At 46.6% G+C, this 27828-nt stretch overlaps 1 protein-coding gene and 1 long non-coding RNA gene across 3 annotated transcripts in view; one reads left to right on the top strand and one right to left on the bottom strand.

The window, feature by feature from the left end:
• Nucleotides 1–27828, bottom strand: part of LOC132220664 (uncharacterized) — a 747794-nt gene that overhangs the window by 415060 nt on the left and 304906 nt on the right. The gene's annotated exons all lie outside the window — the stretch shown is intronic.
• TMCO1 (transmembrane and coiled-coil domains 1) lies at nt 1044–26272 on the top strand. Of its 2 annotated transcripts, XR_009449836.1 has the most exons (8): nt 1044–1269; nt 1616–1693; nt 7578–7637; nt 11009–11055; nt 12581–12648; nt 14621–14765; nt 19394–19528; nt 25766–26272. XR_009449836.1 is itself a non-coding variant. In XM_059673995.1 (7 exons), exons 1-7 carry the CDS (start codon nt 1200–1202, stop codon nt 25862–25864), a joined length of 567 nt encoding a protein of 188 aa, XP_059529978.1. In that variant the 5' UTR covers nt 1045–1199; the 3' UTR covers nt 25865–26272. The 2 variants fall into 2 exon arrangements, 1 of the variants encoding a protein (XP_059529978.1); XM_059673995.1 differs by lacking the exon at nt 19394–19528 and having other exon boundaries at nt 1045–1269.

Below are 27828 nucleotides of genomic sequence, written 5' to 3'. Positions count from 1 at the left end.
CTTCTCACAACGCGGACCTTAACAGGACCTGTGCCACCCGCTCTGGCACCACAGGGCCCACCACTGTCCGGCCCAGGTAGGCACTCCATGTCCGCTAAGGAACGGGGTCTCTGCCTCTAAGTGCAAAGAGAACACAGAAGTGCACCTACAACTCATCAGGCCACAAGCGGTGTAGCCCGAGCGCCAGGAATAAAGCGCATTGGAGTTTAAAAGACGCAGTGATGGCGCACGGCACACACACACACACACACACACACACACACACACACACACACCCAGGCTGAAAGCAGGCCGCTGAGACGTTTTCTTTGAACCTACACAGCAGGTTTTTTATTTTATTTTAATGAGCTACCAGCACTCATAACTGAACTTTCACGTAACACCAGGGCTCCTGGAGCTTCTGGGAAACGGGGAGGTGTTGGAACAGGTGCCCGTTCCCGCAGGGGAACTGGCTGGACGCATGGGCTGCTCCTTTCAGACGGCGCTGCTCCCTCCTTCCTCCGGTGCCGCCGTCCTCCGCGCAGCCCGCGGGAGAGCGCACTGGGACCCCGCGACACTGGGCTCGCGACACCCCTCAGTGCTCCGCGTACTGTCCGCCCCCCGCTACCCCCCACGCGCTCCGCCTCCGCGTCCCTGCTTCACTGCTCCCGCGCTGCCCCCGCCCCGCGTCTACGAACCTCAACCACACCGCGCAGCCCCTCCGCGAGGGCGCCGTTCCCGGGGGCCAGCGCGCCCCTCTTCCGCGGCCCCAGCAGCGCGCGGTGCATGTCGCCCGCGAGGACGTCAGTCTCTCACTTTGCCGCAAACATAGGCCAACTACCTGCCGGCCCTGGAGCGGGGCCGAGGCGGTGCGGGGCCGGCGGAGCGCGGCCGATTCCGGCCACGTGGCCCCCAGGGCCGCAACGCGCGGCTCCACGCGGAGGACCAGGTCTCCGGCCACCGCCAGCCGCAGCCGCCCAACTTCCAACTCTCGCGAGGCCCGCCTCAGCGCGGCTGCGTTTCCGCGAGGCCCGCGCCCCGCTCTCCGGAAGGAGCCCTTCCGGCGCTGTGCCCCGGAAGCGGAAGTGTGGCTCCCGATCTGTCAGAGGCTCGGTGCTGCTCGGTGGTCCTGAAGTCTAGGAAAGTCGTTTCTCGCTCATTTTCCGTGGCTGTCGAGCGCTTCCCCCCGGCGGGTGGGAGTGCAGAGCCGGAAGTGCAGGATGAGCACCATGTTCGCGGACACGCTGCTCATCGTGTTCATCTCCGTGTGCACAGCTCTTCTCGCCGAGGGTGAGGGCGCTGCTTCCCTGACGTCTGAGCTGTCCCCGAGGGGAGGGTCCCAGGCCAGGGGTCCCCGGCGCCACACCGGCAGGTCGTCAGCCCTGCTTGTTTGGCGACTCGGGCGGGAGGGATCCTGTGCACGCGGTGGTCCGGTTTCTTTGGTCCCTTGAGTGTCTGCGGAGACGCCTTGTCATCACGGTAAAGGTGCAGTTGGTTCAGAGTCCGTCGTTTTAACTACCGGCGCCTATAAAGCAAAAGAGTTGAAATCCTTCCTTACCCAACCGTGGCCACTAATGACTGTTGTGGGAACCGTTGCAAACATTTCTCCATGAGCACGTTGCGCTTCATGTTGCAGGTATCACCTGGGTTCTGGTTTACAGGACGGACAAGTACAAGAGGCTGAAGGCGGAAGTGGAAAAACAGAGTAAAAAATGTGAGTCTGGCAGCTCCCTTCAGACGTAGTTTCACGGATCAATCCCTCGGCAGCGCATGTTGGTAGTGAATAGTGGAGCAGCACCAGCCCGTGCAAAAACCTTGTTGGGACGCAGAGACGATTCCAGCTTGAAGTCTAGTTAGGAACATGGCTTTTGTGCAAAATGTCAGTGACGTGAGAGGTATGTGTTACGTGCAGGGAAACCTTTGTGACGCAGGAGACCTTGCATTCCTTCATGGGTGGTGAGAATTTGGGTGGAGAATGAGAAGGGGGAAGGATTTCCAGATAAAGGACATAGCATAGATGCAAAAGGAGGGGTATTTTAAGGACTAGGATGTGTTTGGTGAACAACAGTGACTATGATTGGTATCAAGGTAAGTGGTGTCCTGGGGGAGAAGTCAGGTTTGGTTGAAGGTGTATTTGACAAAAAGGTTAAGAACAAGTAGAGTTCATTGTCTTTGAAATAAAGAAGGAATTCCCACAGGGCTTTATGTCTTATAAGAGCTTGATGTTTTCTTTCTTACAATGTGTCATTTGATCCACATAACAACCATTTGTGGTCAGTTGTGTGAATATTCTCCTTTATAGGAAAGGAGATTGAGGCTTAATAAGGTCACAGTACAAATAAAGAATTGGACAAGCCCTAATCGGTTTGGCTCAGTGGGTAGAGCGTCGGCCTGCGGACTCAAGGGTCCCAGGTTTGATTCTGGTCAAGGGCATGTACCTCGGTTGCGAGCACATCCCCAGTGGGGGGTGTGCAGGAGGCAGCTGATTGATGTTTCTCTCTCTATGCCTCTCCCTTCCTCTCTGTAAAAAATCAATAAAATGTATTAAAAAAAAAAGAGTTGGACAAACTCAGGCTTTTTAAATTACAGCGTACTGTTCTGTCCCTTGCTTATTATTGACAGTGCACCCCAACATATCTAAAACCAGGTTCATTATCTTTACCTGCACAGGCGTGATCCTCTCTCAGCATTTCCCTGGCTGGGGAAGGTACCTCCATGCTCCAGGAGTGCAGGCCAGAGGCCCCGGAACACTGTCTTCATTTGGTCCTGGACACTGCACTCCTTGGCCTTGCTTTCCTCTGGCTGGTCGTTCTCTTGCAGTTTTCTTGTTGGTTCCTCTTCTTGACCTCCTGTTGTCGGGTTGATGCCTAGTGGTGAACTCATATGTGTGCTGTTTGCCAGTGACCTCCAAATTTATGCTCCTGCTCTCTCCCTCTAATACAAGATTCACACTCTTAACTGTAGATTCACTGCAGTGTCTAATACACATCTCAAACCCAGCACATCCAACCGAACTCTGTTCCTCGCTCCCAAGCCTGCTGCATCGGTAGCTTTCCTGCCTGTGCTCAGTGGCAGTTCTGTCCTTCCACTTGCTCAGGCCATCATCCCTGTGTGGTGTCCTTGACTCTTTGCTCAAAGTCTACGTCCAGTACTGTTGGGCCGCCTTCAGATATATCCAGAATCCGAGTACTTTTCATCACCTCCACTGGTCCTCCATGGTCCAAGGCACTGTCATCTTTTGCATGATAATCGCAATAGCCTCCAGCAAGTGTTTCTGTCCCCTTTTAGTCGGTTCCCAAGATAACAGCCAGGATAATCCTTTCGAAAACCTATCAGATGATGTCCCTCTGCTCACAGCCCTATGATGGTGTTCCATTTTCACTCAGAGAAGCCATAATCCTTCTAGTGGCCTTAGCCAGTTTGGCTCAGTAGATAGAACTTCAGCCTGCAGACCAAAGGGTCCTGGGTTCGATTCCGGTCAAGGGCACATAACTTCATTGCAGGCTTCTCCCCGGCCTGGGCCCTGATTGGGGCTCATGCAGGAGGCAACCAATGGATGTGTTTCTCTAACATTGATGTTTCTGTCTGTCTTTCCCTCTCTCTTCCACTCTCCTTAAAAATCAATGGAAAAATATCCTTGGGCGAGGATTAACAAAATCCTTCTAGTGGCCATAACCTTCCCCTTACTGCTCTGATACACTTTCCCTGCCACTCACCTGTTCCACCCACACGGACCTGCTTGCTTTGTGAGAACTTGTTCTGCTGGGATCATACACTAGTCAGCCTTCATGCGATGGTGTCTGTATACACCTTTCATGTCATGTGTCCGTGAGAAGCCTCGTGAAACAAATTTCATTTAGCTTCACATTTGTTTGGATGATATTCTTTACCTTAATTTTCACACAAATAGCTTATGAACTTCTTTAGTTCCACTCTAATTGCTTCGTTTCTAATTATTTGAATTCTAGAAATCAGTTGTCTTCACTCTACACCCAAATTCAAAGTAAAGTAGTTGCCAAGCAAAGCTCCCATAGTTGTACTTTTTTAAAAAAAATATATTTTACTGATTTTTTACAGAGAGGAAGGGAGAGGGATAGAGAGTTAGAAACATCGATGAGAGAGAAACATCGATCAGATTAGCCGCCTCCCACACACTCCCCACTGGGGACGTGCCCACAACCAAGGTACATGCCCTTGACCGGAATTGAACCCAGGACCCTTGAGTCCGTAGGCCAACACTCTATCCACTGAACCAAACTGGCCAGGGCCATAGTTGTACTTTTTAATATAATCCTTTACTATGCTGCCGTGAAGGTAAGTATGAGGTAGGCTGATGATTGGAATGACCCCTGCATTTCTCATAGTCTCAGGTCCTCTAGTTTGGGGCATCTATGGAAACTCAGTAAGTGTGTATTACTTGCATGTCTGTGATCAGTTGACATTTGATAGCTTGCTGTGTGATAGTTAATCATGATGAGTTCAATCTATAATAATAAAAGTGTAATATGCAAATCGACCGAATGCCCGAACAGTGGAACAAGCTTCCAGACAACCTTCCGGATGGAGCCAGGGCTGCAGCCGTGGGATTGAGGCAGCCGCTGTGGCTGCGAAGGCCTCCTCTTGCACGAATTTCGTGCATCGGGCCTCTGGTACAAAATAAATGGGCATAGAGCCTGTCTTCTAGATAGTTATAATCAAATGGACAACTGTTATATTGAGCACTGGAGACGTTTCACAGGAAGAAATAAGGTAAGTTCCTCTTTGAACAAATGTCCTAGTTGCAAATGCATCCTCTTCTGACATCCTCTATTCAGAAGGTGGTGTGGATCTAGGCAGGAAAGATGTGGAGCCTTTGAGAAACACAAAAACATAAATAGATTTGACTTCAGATTAGATTATTGTGCTGATCTGATCCTTGACATTATTTGGGGAATACTGATATTTTCGGAAAAGCTGCCCTGCTGTGGCTGGCCTTTGACAGAAGATGCTTTTTTAAAGGCACACAATGAGTTGATTCAGGTGATCTGTGAATATCAGTAGTCAGGTGCGTTCTAAAGATCAGAAAGTCTCCTTTCCTAGTAGAGAGCAATGAAAGAGCATGTCAAGAGAAAGAGTAAAATATGTGTCATTCACTGCTGTAACAATTGTATGGGAGCATTTATTGAGTACAAATTATTATGAAGTGTGAAGTGCTTCTGTTGTTCGCAGAACAGGCTGGAGTTTTTTAAATAATTTATAGCTGAGAGAATCTGGAACTCAGAGTGCAGCAATGCCAGATCATGGGCTAAACGCATTTCAGGGTCCTCATTTTATCTCTCAACTCCAGCATCTCCACTGCTTGTTATGAGGCGAGGCTCTGGTGAATAAATATCAATACAAAAGTGTTAGGAAAACAAGCGGTTAAAAGCTGATCGTATCCCTAGAGAAGATTTATCTGTCTCCGTCCAGTCTGCTGGAAGACCGCCTAGTGCTCAGGGAGCACCTTATCTTTTGTTCTCTGGCCTCTGTCTCTTGCCCCCCGCCCCCCCCCGCCCCCCCCCCCCGTTTTTTACCGTTGCAGTTAAATGCCACATAGTTAGTCCTGGGTGGGAAAGAAATATTTTTGTTTCTTTGCTTAATAATAATGATACAGAGTAAACCATTCAATTTCTGTCCATTTTTTAAAAAATGTTATTTCTGTGGCATCTTATAAAATTTGATTTAACTTCCTTTTATGATCTGTTCCTAAGTAGGTATATTCTAAATCTCTCTTTCTCCCCCATAGTGTTTTATCTTTTTTAGAAAAATATGTTTTTATTGATTTCAGAGTGAAAAAAGGAGAGGGAGAGAGAAATATCAATGATGAGAGAATTATGAATTGGCTGCCTCCTGCTTGCCCCCCACTGGGAATTGAGCCGGCAATCTGGGCATGTTCCCTGACCGGGTATCGAACAGTGACCTTCTGGTTGATAGGTTGATGCTCAACCACTGAGTCACAATGGCTGGGCTAGTGTTTTATCTTTTATCTACCTAGAATAGAATCTGTTACTTAGATGCCCAATATGTGTACATGCGTGTATGTACACACACACACACACACTCACACTCGCACTCTCACACTATTTTAGTCAGCACTTCACCATTTAATTTGTAGTATTGCAGTCCAATGGAACTTTATACCTTCATAAAGCAGGAATGCCAACTTTGCTTTTAGAACTCAGCAGCATACTTAATGTAATGAAGGAAAGTATCCTATCTGACAGTTCTCTTTAATGCAACTTTTAGAAATAATACATGCACTGTATTGTTTTCTAGTGAAGGAAGTATACTGAGATAATATATGGAACAGACCATATAAATAAACCAAGTGAACGGCATATTTGACATGTTTATTCTTAGTCTACTCAATGGGGATTAAAGATAGTTACTATAAAATATAAATATATTTCACTATCTCTCTTTAAAAACATATGGTTACTCTATCGTATTTATTGAAATACATCAAAAAAAAGTTGGTCTGCCCTGGCCAGTATGGCTCAGTTGGAGCATCAACCTGTGCACTGAAGGGTCGAGGATTCTATTCCCAAGTCAGGCCACATACTAGGTGGCGGGTTTGAGCCCCAGTCAGGGCACATACAGGAGGCAACCTGGCGATGCTTCTCTCTCATGTTGATGTTTCTCTCCCTCTCCCTTCCTCTCTCTCTAAAATCAATTTTAAAAAATTAAAAAAAAATTTTAAGTTGGTCTTAGCTCTTCCTACACTGTGCATGTGTCTGTCTTGCCTGTTTTCTATACTGTAATTGTTATCTCCCCTCACTGGATTGCTCTTTAGAGGGCATGAATCATGTTTATCTCTTCATCTACCTAGAGCAGTGCCTGCTAGGTAGGCAGCCAATAGCTGAATGAGTAGGTCCTATCTTCTAGTGAACTTGAGACTGTAACTACAATTAGCTGTAGTTACGTGAGAGCAGAACTCAGAATGTGCTTGGACTCTGCCTGAGGCAATCACCCTCCACTGATGGTCTGAAAACTCACTATTTAGATTATGATTGTGTTCTGCAATCCTTCATGGGTATTTGATTAAAGATGCTACCATATTGCTGTTTTAGTCTTAGAATGTTGTGTCCATCTTTTACTGTCAGCAGGTGTGAGAGCAGACCAGTTGACTTAACCATGATCATAAAGTCAGCGTGTAACTTTCCTGTAAGCTTCTTCCATTGGTTCAGCTGTGGTAAAGGAGCTTTCGTGTCTTTACTACAGCGGTTCTCAACCTGTGGGTCGCGACCCCTTTGGGGGTCAAACGACCCTTTCACAGGGGTCGCCTAAGACCGTCAGAAAACACATCTATAATTACATATTGTTTTTGTGATTAATCACTATGCTTTAATTATGTTCAATTTGTAACAATGAAAATACATCCTGCATATCAGATATTTACATTCCGATTCATAACAGTAGCAACATAACAGTTATGAGGTAGCAACGAAAATAATTTTATGGTTGGAGGTCACCACAACGTGAGGAACTGTATGAAAGGGTCGCGGCATTAGGAAGGTTGAGAACCACTGCTTTAGTACAACGAGCAATTAATTTGTACTGTGTTACTGTGCTGTTTACAGTGGAAAAGAAGAAGGAAACAATAACAGAGTCAGCTGGCCGACAACAGAAAAAGAAAATAGGTAAGAAGAGTCACTGGTGCACGCACACACACACAATTTAGGTTTCTTGGAAGAAGTAAATTCTCAGGTGATGATGCTATAAAAGATGGTGACCAAGGTAACTCGTGTGTGTGTGTGTGTGTGTGAGTGTGTGTGTGTGTGTGTGTGTGAGTGAGTGTGTGTGTGTGTGTGAGTGAGTGTGTGTGTGTGAGTGTGTGTGTGTGAGTGAGTGTGTGTGTGTGTGAGTGAGTGTGTGTGTGTGTGTGTGTGAGTGTGTGTGTGTGAGTGAGTGTGTGTGTGAGTGAGTGTGTGTGTGTGAGTGTGAGTGTGTGAGTGAGTGTGTGAGTGAGTGTGTGTGTGTGAGTGTGAGAGTGTGAGTGTGTGTGTGAGTGAGTGTGTGTGAGTGTGTGTGTGTGTGAGTGAGTGTGTGTGTGTGTGTGACTGTGTGTGTGTGTGTGTGTGTGTTTGTGTGAGTGACTGTATAGCTTACCGAGCACTCGCTATGTTCTCTTACTCGATTCTCTCAGCCGTTCTGTGGGACATGTTCAGACTCCTTTTGCGTCCTAGCTTTGAAATTTCAGTTTTAGTAAATGATGTTGACAGTGTGGCTTTTGAACTTGCTGAGGGTTCTTTGTGTAGTTTGCAAAAGCACATTGTTTTTAATACCTGACATGATTATTTCCAGGTAAGTCTGAGCTACTTATGTTACTGCCATGGCTTCCTTACCTAGAATTGACTGGTGATGGAAACCCACTGAGGGTCGGAAATTTTCTGCTGAGGAATTTTTATGTCCCCTGAAAGATAATGACATGACTCTGGTTTTTCAGTGTGTTGTAGAATTTAGTTACTGAATGTAATTCTGTTCCAAAGAGACCATTTATAAATGACTAGATGTGCTTTGTATTTATGATGCTTCCTAACTCTGAAATAAGAGAAAAGCATGTATTTGGTTCAGAAGCGATGTTTCTGTACCGAGGTCACTGCTATTACATCCCAGCAGGGAGTCCTGCCAAGTGGGCCTCTGCCTGGTCTCCTCTGGTGCAAGCTTCTCAGCTCAGTGCAGGGGCAGGGGTTTCGACGTGGCTGCTCATCTGGTTCCGTGGCAAGATGTTACCTACATCTGCTCTGTGCGGGTCAGTCACTCTGGTAGGCACTGGAGAAACAAGGCAGAGGAAGTTCTGTCCTTTAGGAGGTCTGTGCAGACGGCGAAAACAGACCCGTGTAGTACTGTGTGTTTGTAGAGACACATTCTGAGTGTCATGAGAGTAAAGAGAAAGTCTATCCAAACCAACCTAAGGGGTCAGGTTTTCTTGAAGAGATGACGCTTTGGCTGAATCTTGAAGCTTTAGTGTGAGTCAGCTAAATCAGAATAGAAACAAAAGTGCTGGTCAGTATGTATGGAGCATTCACTATCTGCAACACCGAGTAAGCCCTTTACATACTTCTATTTTTTTAAATATATTTTTTTATTGATTTCAGAGAGAGGAAGGGATAGAGAGAAACATCAGTGATGAGAGAATCATCGATTGGCTGCACATTAGAATCACCTGGGAATCTTTTTAAAATCCTGATTTCTGGGCCTCATCCTCCGGAAATTCTGTTTCTTTGTTATGGGGTGGGGCCACAACATTAGTAACAAAGAAACAGAATTTCTGGAGGATGAGGCCCAGAAATCAGGATTTTAAAAAGATTCCCAGGTGGTTCTAATGTGCAGCCAAGGTTGAGAACCACTGGTCTAGAGCAGTGGTCGGCAAACTGCGGCTCGTGAGCCACATGCGGCTCTTTGGCCCCTTGAGTGTGGCTCTTCCTAAGCCTTAGGAGTACCCTAATTAAGTTAATAACAGTGTACCTACCTATATAGTTTGAGTTTAAAAAATTTGGCTCTCAAAAGAAATTTCAATCATTGTCCTGTTGATATTTGGCTCTGTTGACCAATGAGTTTGCTGACCGCTGGTCTAGAGTAAGAAAAGCGAGGGTGCGGGCGGAGAGTCCCGAGGAAACAGTGTCTGAGGGCAGTGGGAGTGGAGCTCTGCAGAGGGACAGCCCGAGCAGTTGGAAAGGAGTCGCAGAGGTTGAGGGGAGCGTTTCAGGGACAGGAGCGGCTGAAGGTGGGTGTTCAGTGCCTGCGGGGCAGAACGGAGGCTATTGATGACTTAGCAAGAGTGATTTCCACAGCACGATGGAGGCAGGAGCCCGATTGGGTAGATGAGGGAGAGCAGGCAAGGTGAGCAACTGAGATCTTGAAAATGGACAGTTCTTTCCAGTAGCTTTGCCTTCAGTCGACGACACAGGATCTAAACTCAACCTTATCTTAACATCGAATGCGGCCTGAAGGTTTGCTCACCAAAGAATATCATTAACAGTGAAGAGAAATAATATTTATGAAGAGTTGAGTATCAGAGTCTTATCAGGAGTTAAAGACATTGCCAAAACCGGTTTGGCTCAGTGGATAGAGCGTCGGCCTGCGGACTGAAGGGTCCCGGGTTTGATTCCGGTCAAGGGCATGTGCCTGGGTTGCGGGCATATCCCCAGTGGGGGATGTGCAGGAGGCAACTGATCGATGTTTCTCTCTCATCGATGTTTCTAACTCTCTATCTCTCTCCCTTCCTCTCTGTAAAAAATCAATAAAATACATTTAAAAAAAAAAAAAGACATAATATTTATTAGGCGCTGCTTACAAGGCAAACAGCCTGTCCATTCTCTAGTTTGTAAGTTTTACTCTTAGATTCAGCCCGACTCTTGGCAATCTGTAGCCTCAGCTGCATTCTTTTGGACTTGGTGAGGCTGCCCCTGCAGTCTCACTCGCCTTGGCACTGCTGGGCCTGTCATGCGCAGCTCGCCCACACCCAGTCTCTTGGGAGTCCTCCTCGGGGTATTCATGAGAGTGTTGTCCGGAGCACCCCATGGTGCTCTTTACAAGAAATGGTGGACGTGCCCTAACCGGTTTGGCTCAGTGGATAGAGCATCGGCCTGCGGGCTGAAGGGTCCCAGGTTCGATTCCGGTCAAGGGCATGTACCTTGGTTGCAGGCACATCCCCAGTGGGAGGTGTGCAGGAGGGCAGCTGATCGATGTTTCTCTCTCATCGATGTTTCTGACTCTCTATCCCTCTCCCCTCCTCTCTGTAAAAAATCAATAAAACATATTTTTAAAAAAACATATTAAAATAAAATTAAACTTGAAAGAGTTTTCTTTCTTTAATTGAAATATTCTGGTGCTCTGCTGCATTTGGTTTTCTGTTAGTACACAGTACATAATGTGCTGGGTGTTCTGCTCATCTTATTGAAACAAGCGCTAGGGAAACAGGTGTGTTTGTGTCTCCAGTCAGTGATGGTTTAACCTCGACCAAGTGCTCAGCACTCTGTGTATTAACTGTCTCATCACTTCTTTTCAGAGAGGCAAGAAGAGAAGCTGAAGAACAACAACAGAGACCTATCCATGGTGAGGGTCCCAAATATAACTTCCTGGTAAACAATGTTTTTTAGCAAAACATTTGCGTTAGGTATTCCACCCTCACCCTTTCAGAACTGCACAGTCTGCAGGCTGCAGATAATCATGGGTGTTCCTGGCCGCCCTGGTGCAGTGGGCTGTGGGCTGGGACCTCACTCTGGTGATATGAACAGTCCTTAGGCTGACCCGGGGTCACCGTTGGCTCCTTTCACGTGATTGGCTCTCCTTATCTTTATCTTCTTACACGTTAATGCTGCACCTTTGTTTTCTGGTGAATGGTTGTCCCAGCACAGGGTGGGGCGTTACAGGGGCCTTCACTGTTGCCTCTTGTTCTGCAAGAGCCTCTGTTCTGAGTGGCAGCCTCACCATAACGTGTAAGGACAGTGATTTCATTGTCCATTTGCTCGTTTATAAAGAGCAGTCTGTCTAAGCATGTCTTTCTGAGGCGTCGGCAGGCTATGATATGGCATGCCCAAATTTTCTATTTCATTTCTGTATATTTAACGTAGGGCATCCTAACTTTCCAACAGTTGTCTTTTGCTTAGTGAGAGCCCTTTGCTATATATCTTTATTTTGAAATTCTTAATTAGAAAGATTATAATTTAGAGGTGCATTTTTAAAAACTGCCTTTTCTTGCCCTAGCTGGTTTGGCTCAGTGGATAGAGCATCGGCCTGAGGACCGAAGGGTCCCGGGTTCGATTCTGGTCAAGGGCACGTACCTTAGTTGCAGGCTCCTCCCCGCCCCGCCTCAGGTCCTGGTCAGGGCTTGTGCAGGAGGCAACCAATCAATGTGTTTCTCTCACATCGATATTTCTATGTCTTTCCCTCTCTCTTCCACTCTCTAAAAATCAATGGAAAAATATCCTCGGGTGAGGATTAAAAAAAAAAAAAAGGCTTTTCTTTTTTGTTGACACAATTACTACACATTCACCATAGCAAATTTGGAAACTACTTAAAAAAAGAGATAAAAAAGGTCCAGATACAACTACTGTTAAGCTTACATCTTTATAATCTTTGGTTTACTTACATTTTATGACATAGTGATTAAGAAAGAAGTTAGCTTCAAGTAACAACACTTGACTGACAAAGACTTAAGCAGATAAAGGGTTTTCACTTGCTCCAGAGTCTGAGGTGGTGTCCTGGGCTGGAGTGGCAGCTCGGATGTCAGGATGCCACCGATGCAGGCAGCCGTCCTCAGCCTCGGGCGGTCTGGGTCCACGGTGCTGCACCGCCAGGCACCGTGCTCTTCATGCCAGCAAGAGGAGTGAGCATGAGGCCTGCAGGATGGCTGCTCACCACGCCTGTCCCTTTGCAGGTCCCTCCCACACTGTGCTGCCTCCTGGCCCCAGCACTGCCCCGGCAGGCGGCCAGGAGAGGGTCTGCAGGTGGGGTGGTAGCCGGCAGACAGCTTCTGGCAAAGGACTCCTTTAAAAAGGGCATGCAAGCAACTTGTGGGGTGTGCTCCGGTGGTGGTTTCTCTGCAGTGTGAAATGACAGTGTGCTGGTCTCCTTACAGGTTCGAATGAAATCCATGTTTGCAATTGGCTTTTGTTTTACTGCCCTGATGGGGATGTTCAATTCCATGTGAGTACCCCTAACTGTTACTCTGTGATAATATTGTATTTTTATATTTTAAATGTACAGGAAAGTTACAAGAATGGTATGTCCATTATCCAGATCCACAAATGTTAACGTTTTGCCCCATTCACTTTCTCTCCATATCATGTATGTCCTCATATGTACATGATTTCTGTATTTTTCTGAGTCATTAGAGAGTATGCTTCATGCTCCTTTATCATAACTACTAGCGTGTGTTTCCTAAGGACATGGACGTCCTCATACATAACCTCAACCCAGTTATTGAAATCACGGAAATTGAATTTTGATAGAATACAATCATATGATAACTTTTTCATGCTCTTAATAGGGAGGATGTTTTATGTACAGGCAAAGGCTGGGTACTGTGGGGCCTTCAAAGGAAGGGTAGACATAAAAAGATGTTTTCACTCTTAAAATAGAGTTTTAACTGTAATCTCGTCAATGATAGCAGATTACTGTGTCTGACCCAGCAGGAGCGGCCCGAGTGATGGCGGAGCTGCTCTAACGGGCTGGGCAAGGGCCCAGATGACAGGCGCCACTTATCCCCCCAGAGCTCACTGAACCCTCCCACAAGGATAGGAATTGCCCTCACCTTTTCCTTACCTTTCTCTTACTCTTCCTCCCCGGCTTCATTTCTGTCTGTCTTTCTCTCCCTCTCCCTGTGAATATCCCCCCGCCACAGTCTGTTCTTCTCTCCCCATCTGTTAAGTGCCACTTGGTGCCAAGCATGGTGCCAGGTATTATATAACAGGTCAGGTGTGCCCCTGCCCTTGGTGATACCAACATTGTATGGGAAGAGAAGACAGACAAATACATGATGGATGTTATAACAGAAATGTGTGAGGAGTACGTAGCAGGAAGAGGAAGTGACTGTTGTTTGCCTAGGGGAGGGGCCAGAGAGTGTCTGATCGTTTTCATACAGAATTTCCCCTTGAACTAATGAGGGACCTTTGGAATATTCAGCAACTTGCCCAGGTTTCCAGAAGTCTCGTAATTTCTAGCATATAATTTAAATTCAGTGCTTTTTCACTGCCATGCTTTCTCTCATTTCTTGGGTGTGTATCACCGTGAATGAAGAGAAAAACCGAACACTGAGAGGTTTTATAGTTGACAAGTTCACTTTGTTGGTACAACTCCAGTACTCACGTATTCTTAACCTTGCCACATTCTGGCTCAGCACTTACTGTAGAGGTGCTAAGTACTCAAACTTCTGATTTTTTTTTTTACTTTTTTATTGAATTTATCGGGGTGACATTGGTTAATAAAATTGTATAGGTTTCAGGTATACAATCTATAATACATCATCTGTATATTGTATTGTGTGTTCACCACCTCAAGTCAAGTCTCCTTCCGTCACTCACACTTCTGATTTTAAAATGATTTTTTTATAGTTTTAGTAGCGTGTGTGTAGTTTTTCTTGTTGGCCTTGGCTTTATTGTGTGATTACTGCAACAGACTTTGGGTCCTGTTTTGTTTGAAGTTCAGCATTTGATTTATTCCTTAGTCGTATGTACAGATGAGTTCTAATGAAATAGACTGACTAGGAAATAACTGGCCATTTCTGCCAGTAGTAATACTGCCTTATATCCATGCAATTCCCCTCCTTAACATTGTTTATGAACACAATGCACTAAACAGCCTTACAGTCTCAGCCAACATGTGCACCCGCACACACGCACACACGTCTGAAAGGTTGCTGTATGGGAAGGGCTTCAAACCTCTGTCAGGATCCTGATACTGAAGAAATGAAGACTCACTGGTTTAGAAAATGATTGACGGGAACAGTTTACATCCTTCCTTATCTCCTTGTACTTCAGGTCTCTTTTTAGAATATCACCTTTTCTTGTTTTTTAAAGATCAAAGGACTTAAAGTTCTATTTCTGTTTCAGATTCTTCTCGGGAACTAAGAGGCTCGTCAGGCTTCTAAAAATAACGATCTTTGTTTTTTCCTTTTCAGATTTGATGGCAGAGTGGTGGCAAAGCTCCCTTTCACGCCCCTTTCCTACATCCAAGGGCTGTCCCATCGAAATCTGCTGGGGGATGACACCACTGACTGCTCCTTCATCTTCCTGTATATTCTCTGCACCATGTCCATTCGGCAGGTGAGTGCCCACACCCACAGTTAACACAGACAGTCGTGTGCCACATCAGAGTTCGGGGTGATGACAGACCACGTGTATGACACTGGCATGTCACAGAGCCTAGGTGTGTAGTCGCTGCACCACCTAGGTTTGCACAGGTGCACTCTAATGTTCAGATGACGAGGACATCACCTAAGGATGCGTTTCTCAGAATGTGACCCGTCGTTAAGCGCCGTGACTGTGCGTCCTTCCTTGCTCTGGTTCCTGCATTAGCTTTTGCTTCTGGGACACAGGTGTCCCCTGTGCTCTGCAGCCCTCCAGGTTCTCTTTTAGAACTCCAGTGCGCCGTCCAGAGCTGCCTTAAGTGTGTGCGGTCCAGACTGCTGAGCCTTGGGGCTGGGCAGTGGCTGGAAAACCAGACGTGGTTTCCTCAGCTCTCAGGCTCCTTCCTCGGGGCAGCTGTCCGAAGGTACAGGAGTGCGGAGTGGGCAGCCCTTCCTTCTGTGGTTTCTTCTTTGCTGGACACCAGCGCCTTTGTCACTGTGGGAGCGCAAGTGAGCAGAATGATTTGATCACTCCAAGTTGTTCATGGTTGAGCTCAAGCCACCACAGGACCAGGCATTCATAGTGGAAATGAACGAGGGCTGAGGGAAGTACAGAGGCTGAGGGAGCTGGGGGGCAGACCTGACAGTCAGCGGGGGTTTCAGGCAGGAAGGGCCAAAGAGGGAGGTGCTTTTGAGCTGGGATTTTAAAAAATGACGGGTGCCCAGCCAAAGTGGCTCAGTGGTTGAGCATCGACCTATGGACCAGGAGGTCATGGTTTGATTCCCGGTCAGGGCACATGCCCGGGTTGTGGGGTCATCCCTGGTGAGGGGCAACCGATCTCTCCTCACTGATGTTCCTATCTCTCTTTCCCTCTCCCTTCCTCTTTGAAATCAATAAAAATATATATTTTTAAAAAGTGATGGGGGTTACTTAATTAAAGTCTCAGGTTCAAGAATTCTGTATTTCAGGGCATTGCTCAGTGTTCGGACATACTGCCATTCAGTAGGCGTTGCAGTGAATTTGAACACGATTCTTTCCGTGTCTTTTGCATAGTGATTCTTCCAGAGTTATTCTTGTTATTTTCATTAATAGTCTTCTCCTTTCCTCTGCACCCTTTTTAAGGTAGTGATTTCTTAGTTTGTGTGTCCCCTTAAAGTGCCTGTGTAATTACAGCCATTAATATTCTTTTTATTGTGGGAAAACAGACATAAACTTGACCCTTGTAACCATTTTTAACTGTACAGTTTGTGACAAAAAGTACATTCCACATTATTGTAAAACCACTCTCCATCTCTAGAACTTTTATTTATTATTTTTTTATTTTTTAATGTATATTTTTAATTTTAATTTCTTCATTGATTAAGTTATTACATATGTGTCCTTATCCCCACATTACCCCCCATTCCCCCCTCTCATGCCCTCACCCCCCTGTTGTCTGTGTGCATTGGTTAGGCCTATATGCTTGCATATAATTCCTTTGGTTGATCTCTCCCCCTTACCCCCACCCTCCCCCATCTCTAGAATTTTTAAATCTCAAATGGAAATCTTCCCCATTAAACACTAACTCTCTCTGTCCCCTCCCCCAGCCCCAGCAACTACCATTCTACTTCTTTCTGTCTCCGTGAATTTGACTACCCGTATATGTGAATGTGACCTCATATAAGTAAAATCATATAATAGTTTTGCCCTTTTGTGACTGACATAATGTTTTAAGGTTTACCCACATCGTTACATTTCAGAATTTCTTCCTTTTTTAAAAATATATTTTTACTGATTTCAGAGAGGAAGGGAGAGAAAGAGAGAGAGAAACATCAATGATGAGAAAGAATCATTGATCAGCTGCCTCCTGCACGCCCCTCACTGGGGACCGAGCCGACAACCCAGGCATATACCCTTGACTGGAATCGAACCTGGGACCCTTCAGTCCACAGGCTGACGCTCCATCCACTGAGCCAGACCAGCGAGGGCTCCTTCCTTTTTTAAGGCCAATACTACTTCACTGTGTGGATGGACCAGCCACATTTTGTTGATCTGTCATCTGTCATGGATACTTACGCTGTTTCCACTTTTTTGTTGTTAATCCTCACCGGAGGATATGGCTGCCTCCCACACACGCCCCAACTGTGTCTGGGGATGGAGCCTGCAACCGAGGCATGTGCCCTTGACTAGAATCGAACCTGGGACCCTTCAGTCCGTGGGCCAACACTCCATCCACTGAGCCAGACCAACCAAGGTTCTGTTTCCACCTTTGAACGTCCGAGTTCTTATATTCAGATGTGGAATTGCTGAGTCACAGTGCAATTCCATGTTTAATTTGTGGAGGAATCACCAGACAGCTTTGTGCAGCCACTGCGCCCTTTTACCCAGCACTTCACCACCAGCTTGCCGCCGTGTTTTAAAAGATGCAAGTCATTTCTCATCTTTTAGTTTCAGTGAGTGGAAACCATAATTTCATTTATTCAGGTTAATGTTTATGCTGCACATTAGAAACGATATATATTTTATGCAGTTCCCTCCACCACTGGGCATGGCCTTGCTTGTTTTAATGGGGACGTCTTCTCACAGTGAATTAGAATAGAGCACAGGAGAGTGTCGTTAAAGTGTCCACGGAGGGGACTGGATACTCTGACCACCAGGTTTTCTGAATTTATGTTTGTAAAAGTCTTTTACTTGTGAAAGATTATGACTACACTTACACGTGTAGTTAATAACCTGTCTACGGGTCAACCAGAACCCACTTCCTCTACTGCCTGCGTGAGGGTTGATTAAACAGCGAGCTCCGCTGGCCCCTTCATACAGGAACACTCCCTGCTACGAGGAGGTGTGATATTAGGTTGAATTAAGCGTAGCCATCTGCTTCTGTCATTTCCCCCATCCTTAAGACTTGTGTTCATATTAGTAACTAGAGGCCCAGTGCACGAAATTCATCCACCGTTAGGGTCCCTAAAGGCTGTTGGCTGCCAGCCGGGGCCTCCCTTCCCCTGGCTGCCTGCTGCTGCCACCGGCCTAGGCATGGGCTGGCCTAGGGGGAGGGGGAGGGGGAGGTGAGGGGGGCCGCAGCCAGTTGGCCAGCCAGCCCCGCCCCTTGGTCAAACTCCCAGTCGAGGGGACAATTTGCATATTAGGCTTTTATTATATAGGATAATTCCTTGATAGAGCCTTCTGTCTATTCACTTTTTCATTCCACAAAATTGAGCACATACATGTACCAGGCTCTGTGCCGGAGGCTCTGTGTTCAGCTGTAGACAAACTGACATGTGGTTGTGGTTCTTGCCTTCATGGGGCTTGTTTCTTTTGAAATAAAAAGGTTAATTTTCCACCTGTAGCTTCACTTTTTAAAATATCACTATCAAATATGAGAACATAGAAGTACAGTGGGGCCTTGACTTACGAGTTTAATTCGTTCCATGATGGAGCTCGTAACTCAAATTACTCGTACGTCAAATGAAAAAGTGAAGGAGCCCTGACCGGTTTGGCTCAGTGGCTAGAGCGTCGGCCTGCGGGCTCAAGGGTCCCAGGTTCGATTCCGGTCAAGGGCATGTACCTGGGTTGCGGGCACATCCCTAGTAGGGAGTGTGCAGGAGGCAGCTGATCGATGTTTCTCTCTCATTGATGTTTCAAACTCTCTGTCCCTCTCCATTCCTCTCTGTAAAAAATCAATAAAATATATATTTTAAAAAAAAGTGAACAAGTGAGACACGTGATGCTGGGCTGATGTTGTGGTGTTCACTGTGACGTTCACTGTGCCAACTAGCGGTGGGGTATCTGAAGCTGGCTCGTAACCCGAATTTTAGCTCGCAACTCAAAGCAAAAAATCGGCCCAGAGACGGCTCGTATCTCGAAAAACTCATTAGTCAGGACACTCGTAAGTCAAGGCCCCACTGTACATCTGAGTTTATTTCTGTTATGCTAATCATTCTAAGTAAATTAAACAAAGAAGCAAGTTAGACAAAGATTAAACAAAGTGTTTGTGAGCCTGGTTTTCATCTATTACATGTCATGTTCCCTTTCTAGGGTGTTATTAGTCTATGGTTTACCACTGACTTAGGAGCTTTCAAGGAAAATGAAATATTATTATGCTGATCATACAGGGTAGGGCAAAAGTAGGTTTACAGTTATGAATATGTGAAACATTGCTTATTCTTGTATTCTTCTTTATTAATTATTGCATTGTTTCCCATACGAACAACTGTAAACCACCTTTTGCCCCACCTTGTGTAATGGAATTGAAGCCCCATTTCTACTCTAAGATGGTGGGAGAGGGAGAATGCATGTGAGGCTGAGAACCTGCAGCACTGGCAGGTTGAATCTTACTCCCACTGAGGCGGAGTGTCCTGGGGAGTCCTGTAGCCTCTCGGAGCCCTGTTTTCATGGAGGTGACATGGGGTCCATGGCAGCCCCCACTGTGTGACGTCAGATGGTAGTCTGGAACGGAAACAGTTGTTCCTACGGCCGCCCAAGTTCCAGCCCAAGATAGGACAGTGTTCCTTTTCACAGATTAAGACATGACATGTCATATTAACTGAAAATAAATCTAATGACCTTTGCTGATTTTATCTTTCTCCTTTTGTTTACTTCCTTAACGTCTGGTGATTAACAATTAGCTGCCTTGACCTTCACACCCAGCTATTTCCTTTGTGCATTTGTAGCGGTGGAAGCGGTAGGCCCGCCAACTTCCCTGAGAGGTGTCAGTAACAGTCCAGGGTGGTGACGGGCATTTCCTTCACTCCTTCATTAAGGTACTTGCTTTTGTTGTCCTTGTTATGAGTCAGTGGCTTGGGTGAATGGTTATCTCTGTATAAAGTGCTCTGCCTCTCATCTCAGTAAAACTCCATGTGAACCTGCCTGTCAATTGCTGGGGGAGACAGGTCTATTCTTATAGATTCATGGGGTTGTGAAATCCAGAGGGATTAGTGGTTCTGAGGAAATGCAGAACTCACAATGGGAGCAAACCCACCGTAATTGTAGCGTGTGATTGCTCCCGTGTGTGTGTGTGTGTGTTTACAATATGGTGTTGGAGAGAAAAACATGCTATGGACACATAGTGGCTTAAGTATTACAAATGTCCACCCTGTGACCACTTCCACCCCGCCCCCCCTCCAGGCCTTCACCACCCTATTGTCTGTGTCCATGGTTTTGCATATAAGTTGTTTGGTTAACCTCTTCCCCCTCCCTACTTCCCTCTGAAATACGTCAGTCTGTTGCATGCTTCAGTGTCTGTGTTTCTTTTTTTAAATATATTTTTATTGATTTCAGGGAGGAAGAGAGAGGGAGAGATAGAAACATCTATGATGAGAGAGAAGCATGGATCAGCTGCCTCCTACACACCCCCTACTGGGGATGGAGCCCACAACCTAGGCATGTGCCCTGACTGGGATCGTACCATGACCTCCTGGTTCAGAGTTAGATGCTCAACCACTGTGAAACACTGGCACGGCTCTAGTTCTGTTTTGTTTATTAGATTCCACAGCAAATCCTTTTTCTTTTTCTTTTATTGTTTAAAGTATTACAAATAGTAGTACATATGTCTCCTTTTTTCCCCCCATTGACCTTCCCCCGGCTTTCCGTACCCCCCCCCCCCCCCCCCGCACATGCCCTAACCCACCCCAGTGTCTTGCATCCATTGGTTATGCTTATATGCATGCATACAAGTCCCTCAGTTGATCTCTTACCTCCTCCTCCCCAACCCTCCCAGCGTTCCTGCTGTAGTTTGACTGTCTGTTTGAGGCAAATCTTTTTTCTTTAGGATATCTTCACTGGCTACAATATACTGGGCTTATTGTTTTTGTTTTAATCCTTTCAGCATTTTAACATACCTTCCCACTATCTTTTGCCTCCATTCTTTCTTTCTTTTTTAAAAAAAATATATTTTATTGATTTTTTTACAGAGAGGAAGGGAGAGGGATAGAGAGTTAGAAACATCGATGAGAGAGAAACATCATCAGCTGCCTCCTGCACACTCCGCACTGGGGATGTGCCCGCAACCAAGGTACATGCCCTTGACTGGAATCGAACCTGGGACCCTTCGGTCTGCAGGCCAACGCCCTATCCACTGAGCCAAACCGGTTAGGGCTGACTCCATTATTTCTGATGAGAAGTCCACGTATGTCTGTAGATAAGGTCACTTCCGTCTGGCTGCTTTCTGACTTTCTCTTTGAGTTTGGTTTTCAGCAGTTAAACTATGATGTGTGTAGGCTTTAGAAAGTAATTTTTATCCTACCTAGATTTTCATTGAATCTTAGAAAATTTCAGGCATACTTTCTTCAAATTTTTTTACTGGCCCATTCTTTCTTCTTCTGTGATTCTAGTTAAGTGTTAGTCTTTTTGGTATTGTCCAACAAGACACTGAGGCTCTATTTAATTTTTAAAAAGACTTTATTTCTGTTCTTAGGATAATTTGTGTTAATCTGTTGTCTGGGTTACTGACTCCTTTGTCATTGCTAATATGAGTGAGCCCCAACTCCATGCAGTGATTGTTAAATTTTGATATAATATATTTGAGGTCCAGAATGTTTTTTTGCATCCTCTGCATCTGTATTATGGGAACTTGATGAACAATTGTAATCAGTTGTGAGAAGCCTGATTGCCAGCTGCCAGCGAGACAAAGAGTGAACCAACAATATCCATGGCTGAGTTATTTTAGCTAAATGACTAAGGAATAAAATTTAGCAGAATGTCTTTATTGCCAGTGACCTGGTTCTTCCCAAAGCAACTTCTTCTTCTTGGTCACTGGTCCTGCCTTTGCAAAGAGGAAGGAGCGCAGACCCTGCAGTGGCATTTTCTGGGTTTCCTGCCAATACAAGGTGCGATTACAGGAAAATGCTTTCCTCTGACACACACTCTTCAGTTGTGCCCTGTTACACAGGACTGGACAGAGAGTCAAAAGAATTGTTCTATATTCTTTTAAACCTGTGCTTAGTAGTGTTCTTCTACTTTATATCATCTTTATAGTATGTTAAAACACCTGTCTCCCAGCAGAATTCATGTTCCTAGACTCAATCTTCCTAATTAAGTAGGCCTGAAAAATGGCCTCCAAGAGGAGCATGGAGGGGCGTGGCTCCACAGTCAGGACAAGTTTCATGGAGGAGGTACTGCAAGATGTAGAGGGTAGCATGCCCTCCAGTCCCTGCCACACGGCATGGTGCTCAGGGAGGGAGGCTCAGAGGGGGAGGCTCAGGGAGGGATGCTGGGGGGAGGGGGAGGCTCAGGGAGGGATGCTGGGGGGGAGGGGGAGGCTCAGGGAGTGCTGACGGACAGCAGTGCCTTTTGCTTATCTGCACACCAGGGTAATAGAAAGCCTCTTCATGACTTGTGAGGATGTAAATAAGCTCATGTGCAGTGCTTAGAAATACTCGTCTTCATTGTAAATTATCCTGTTCAGCGATATTTCAAAAAGTTGGAGACAAGGAATAAGAAAAGGGTATACACTGTTATTAACACAGCTGTTATTTTCTGTATATTCTTACAGTCTTCATATGTATTTTTTATAGACCGTGTGTTTAGAGCAATTTTAGGTTCACAGTGGTGTGCCCCTGCATAGTCTTCAAAATTGTGACTTAAAAACAATAGGCCAGGCCCTAGCCAGTTTTGCTCAGTGGATAGAGCGTGGCCTGAGGACCAAAGGGTCCTGGGCTTGATTCCGGTCAAGGGCACGAACCTTGGTTGCAGGCTCCTCCCCGGCTGGGGCCCTGGTCAGGGCTTGTGCAGGAGGCAACCAATCAATATGTTTCTGTCATATTGATGTTTCTCTCTGTCTTTCCCTCTCTCTTCCACTATCTCTAAAAAAAACCAAAAAACCCCAACAAAGATCAATGGAAAAATATCCTCAGTGAGGATTAACAGCAATAACAACAACAAAAACAGACCAGGCTGCTGCAGGGCTGTTATTGCTGAGATCCAGACCTGCTGAAGGGCAGCGCCTCCACCGGGCCAGCTGGGCGTGGGTGGTCGGTCAATGCTCTGCTGACGTGTGCTTCTCTCTGCCTCCACTTCCTCATCTCTAAGGTGAGGACGCCTGAGGACTCCCATCTGTCCTTGGAGCTATTTGTAAACTTGAATGCGCACAGAGACGCAGGCTGTCGCTGCCGCGGTGGCGAAGAGCGACGCTGGCCCTGCACCTGGGCTTCTGCCTCTGCAGGCCCTCGGCGAGCTCCTCCACGCGTTTCACAGGAAGAGACTTCACGGACAGGGAGCAGGGGACTCCTGTCCAGCAAAAACAGTCCTGAGACCTGGGTCACTCGTGAGAGTACAGCCTAGGAATTTAAATAGACTGTTTGGAAATAAATTCCCTAAAGGAAATTGCAGAGTAGTTCATGTTTTGTTTTGTTTTCTTGCAGAGCAATTTGTATTAAAACACAAACACTTGCGTACTGGAGCACTGATAAGCTTACTGTAGCGTCCCCCACGGGGCCCTAGCAGGAGTCACAGGAGAACGGAGTACAGGCTGCCTGGGTTCCTCCACTGCAGGCCTGGCGGCTGACATGCCTGGGCTCTGACGCCGTGTGGCTCTGTGGGTCCTGGTAGGCTGTTCCCGTCTGGAGCAGCGCTCACGTTCCACAGCCGGTTGTTTCCACTTCATAAATGAGACTGTCAGCAGTCTGCCCTTCAAAGTAGGATGCCTTCTGTGCCTCTCCTTTCACTTGTTTTCTTTCCCTCCCTCCTGCTGCCCCTTTCCACGGAGCAGCCTCCATCGTCTTCTGTAGATCACAGTCAGCTGGTATACAGGGCATCAGAGGCTTGACTGGCCTTTATCTCTAAATGATAACGACTCACTTAATTGACTCCCGTCTCTACAGAATAACCAAGCAGGGAGGCGTGTTTTGTCTAGACCGGCCGTGGGCAAACTATGGCCCGTGGGCCGGATCCGGTCCGTTTGAAATGAATAAAACTAAAAAAAAAAAAGACCGTACCCTTTTATGTAATGATGTTTACTTTGAATTTATATTAGTTCACACAAACACTCCATCCATGCTTTTGTTCCGGCCCTCCGGTCCAGTTTAAGAACCCACTGTGGCCCTCGAGTCAAAAAGTTTGCCCACCCCTGGTCTAGACTGTATTATCGTGTTTGTTGACTAGACAAGTGTGTTTATCAGCAGCCAATCTGGTAATGTCTTATTATTTCAAATTTTATCTTTAACTTCCCATAATGCCTTGCTTAACCCTGGATACATTGTAGGTGGTGGGTAAATATTTACTAATTAAAAGCAATTGGAAATTGATGACATTGCATTTTGGGTCTTCTCATTGCTTTGCCAATGGATTTTATAGAGGTGGGCACGTGGAGCTATTTTTATTATGAAAATAGTACAAACATGTTCCAGATTTACTAAGGAGAAGTAGCCCGATCTACAGACAACTTGTTTTCTTGTTTCCAGATTTCTTTTTAATGTAAAGCATGAACGATAGTATTGTGCATAAATCTATCAGTGAAGTATTCACGGTCAATGTAATTCAAGAATTCTTAAGGTTACCTTCATATTCTGTTACATTCTGTTGTAATCTGACAGGGTTATCTCAGATATACATACTTCTGCATGGGTCAGCATTCTTAGAGATGAAAGGTCAGGGCGCTGGCTCTGGGATTCTCGCAGTGCCTCACGCACAGCTGGCCCTCAGGGACTGTCCAGTGAGGAGTGGATGCGCGGAATGGTAGCACCCTCTTCTAGAACTGTAGCATCCGACGCTCACTGACTCTCCCGTCGAAGCCCCTCCCTCCCCTCCAGAAGAATCCCCATTAGTCCCCGTCATCATCACGCCGTGCCCCCAGGATCACTCGGGAGTCTGCCCGCCTACCCCTGTCTCTCCCACAGTTGAGTCATTGTCTTCCATGATTGTGTCTGTCCCAAACTGTTTATACTGGTTTACTTGTTGGATCCATGTACTTTAATTTAATGTTATATTAATTGGTGAAATCTGAGTATAAAATAGTCATTTTTATGAGAACTGGTTTAATAAGTATGAGTTTCGTAAAAAACTATTGAATCAGGCGTGAGTGAGGATCTGAGAAAGCTGAGAGGCCGTGCTCAAAACCCAGGAGGGTTCTGGGCTCAGGTTCCTTGGCAGGATTCTAAGTTCTCTTGTTCTTTTGAAGAAATTGAATTGGAATAAAGTGGGGCCTTGACTTACCAGTTAATTCATTTCGAGACCGAGCTTGTTAGGGAGCTCGTTAACTCAAATTACTCTGTCAACTCAATGCAGAAAATCAGCCGAGAGACAGCTGGCATCTCAAAAAACTCGTTAGTCGGGACACTCGTAAGTCAAGGCCCCACTGTACTTCCGTTTCCGCATAGACTAAGTCCAGGCAGCAGACCCACATCAATATTTCTCTCTCTCTTTCCCTCTCTCTTCCACTCTCTCTAAAAATCAATGGAAAAGTATCCTCGGGTAAGGATGAAAAAACAAAAAAAAATCCTCCTATGTAATAAAAGGCTAATATGCAAATGACCAAATTGTGGAACAACTGGTCACTATGACACACATTGACCACCAGTGGCCAGACGCTCAACACAGGAGCTGCCCCCTGGTGGTCAGTGCGCTCCCACAGGCGGAGAGCTGCTCAGCCAGAAGCCAGGCTCACGGCTGGCGAGCGCAGCAGTGGTGGGAGCCTCTCCCACCTCCGCGGCGTTGGACATCCCCCAAGGGCTCCCGGACTGTGAGAGGGCCAGGCCAGGCTGCGGGACTTCCCCCACTCCGAGTGCACAGATTTCATGCACCGGGCCTCTAGTAAAAAAATAAAACAGAAAATCACCTCTTTTTGTGATTCTGAACTTGACAAAGCAGCTTCTTTGGTTAGTGGGCTGAAGTCCGGCCTGGCCAGAGGCTTTGTGATCCCCACCCCGTTGCAGGTTTCACAGCACAGAGCGGCCCTCCTGTTGGCTGTCATGAGGGCGTTCTCAGCTGGGCATCTCTTCCTGTGGGTCTGTGGAAGGCACTTCTGTGGCTCGTATTAAAGCCCGCTTTCATTCCTTTTTCCTCAGAACATCCAGAAGATTCTCGGCCTTGCCCCTTCGCGAGCTGCCACCAAGCAGGCAGGCGGGTTTCTTGGCCCTCCACCTCCTTCTGGGAAGTTCTCCTGAAATCAAGAAGAATCTGCAATTCCTGCCACTTTTTAAGGTCTTCAAATTAGAGGAGCAACTATTTTATAGCAAGAGCCACCGGCAGCCTTGGCACTCGGGCCACTTTCTCGCCTTGTTTCTAGACTTTATGGATGTGATTAGAGTGCGAACGGCACCCAGCAAACCAGACGGCAGCGTGCCCACTAGATAAGTGGAGGGGCGTCTGTGATGAGAAAGTCTTCTTGTTTTGTTTACCCGAACATTTTCGTGGGACCGACGCGAGACGGCTGTGTGCCCAGGAAGCCGGCTGCGCAAGCCTTTAGCGGTCAGAAAGGAAAGTAGCTTTCCAGTAGTTAGTTATGACTCTTAATCGTGTGGGTTTTTTAAGCCAAATCTATGACCTGTGATCAATAAAGAGGCCAAAATTTTCGTTGTCTCACCTACAAGGGAGGTCTGTCTCATTCGCCACGTTTCTAGGTGCCTGTCTTGGTGATGTGGACGTGAAGGTAAGCAGTGCCAGGGGGCTAACGTGCAGTGTTCGCTGCCCCGGCTCATGTTTGCCTCATTAGCTCCACACACACAGTTGCCCCGTCATAGGAAGCGGAAAGCCTAAGGGAAGGGAAGCAGGGACCCCGGGGTGGCTGTGCAGCACCCCAGCAGTGCCCCACCCGCACAGCCTGCTGGCCTCCCTCGAAGGGGCCCTGGCAAGAATGTCACACAGAAGGAATAAAGCTGCCTCGTCACAGCAGTGTCCACGCAGGAGGCAGTAAGGCCTACAGCAGCCTCCCCGTCAGTTTTCTGAATTACGTGCCCTGAAAAAAATGTGAAGAGGAGCCATGTGACCGATACCCAAGCAGACCATCACTGAGTTATTGGCGCTGACATGCCCAGCCTGAGACGCCCGTTCTCTCAAACATGAATTGGCTGCTCGGCCTATGGAAGGATAGCATGTCCCCTTCCAGTTAAAAAGTCAAGCGCTCTCCATCCCTTCGGTAGCTCCCCGGGCGCACTCATACTGTGCAGGGGTAGCAGAGGTCTGCCCAGTGCGGGCAGGCTGAGTCCTCACCAGGCAGCACCCAGAGCGAAGGCAGCTGGAAGGTGGAAAGCGCGTGTGAGTGCTCAGCCCTGACCGACCGGGTGTGGCCCGTCATCCTCAGCGGGTCACGCACTTAAAGCAGCACCCAGGACCCCCTTGCCCCAAATCAAACTCATACATAGTAGGGTTTTCAGTGTGCGGAACACTTATGTGCATTTCACTACTGTCCTCAACACAAGTACCACATACTTTCTCCTTTTTTGGATTAAGTCTGCTTAAGTTACAGTCCTTTGTTTTCATTTATTGTTTCCTCTTGGGTTTTAAACTTTTGAATGGGAAAAAAAATCTCACAAATAAAAGTTTTAAAAAGTGAAGTATAAAGAACACTCAGATACCTGCTACTCGACTTCAATTATTAACTCACTAGAGGCCCGATGCACGAAGATTCCTGCAAGAATAGGCCTTCCTTCCCCTGGCTGCCGGCACCGCCTTCACTCCAGCTGGAGCCACCTTTCTGCCTTCCCACACTGCCCAGAGGCCTGGAGCATCTGGGGCTGTGCGGCTGTGCTGAATGCCTGTGTCATCGCCATGGCAACAACACAAGCTTCCCACCCCACCCCCACCACTTGGTGCCTATGTATGCAAATTAACCCGCCATCTTTGTTGGGTTAATTTGCATACCCCTGATTGGCTGGTGGGCATCACGAAGGTACAGTCAATTTGCATCTTTCTCTTTTATTAGTATAGGTGGTCAGTCTTCTGTCCACCCTGCCTCTGTCCCTTATGTCATTTTGAAGCAAACCCTCTACATCAGTGGTTCTCAACCTTCCTAATGCCGCGACCCTTTCATACAGTTCCTCATGTTGTGGTGACCCCCAACCATAAAATTACTTTCGTTGCTACTTCATAACTATAATTTTTCTGCTGTTATGAATCGTAATGTAAATAT

This window comes from Myotis daubentonii, chromosome 18 (assembly GCF_963259705.1).
Source record: "Myotis daubentonii chromosome 18, mMyoDau2.1, whole genome shotgun sequence".
Taxonomy (NCBI): Eukaryota; Metazoa; Chordata; class Mammalia; order Chiroptera; family Vespertilionidae; genus Myotis; species Myotis daubentonii.
This window is presented reverse-complemented; position numbering and strand designations above follow the sequence as displayed.

Excerpts from the sequence above, each read along its gene's own strand:
- TMCO1 (XM_059673995.1), top strand. The coding sequence starts at position 1,200 with ATGAGCACCATGTTCGCGGACACGCTGCTCATCGTGTTCATCTCCGTG. Across the intron at positions 7,638-11,008 it reads ACAACAGAAAAAGAAAATAG|AGAGGCAAGAAGAGAAGCTG; the intron begins GTAAGAAGAGTC and ends ACTTCTTTTCAG. Across the intron at positions 14,766-25,765 it reads GCACCATGTCCATTCGGCAG|AACATCCAGAAGATTCTCGG; the intron begins GTGAGTGCCCAC and ends CTTTTTCCTCAG.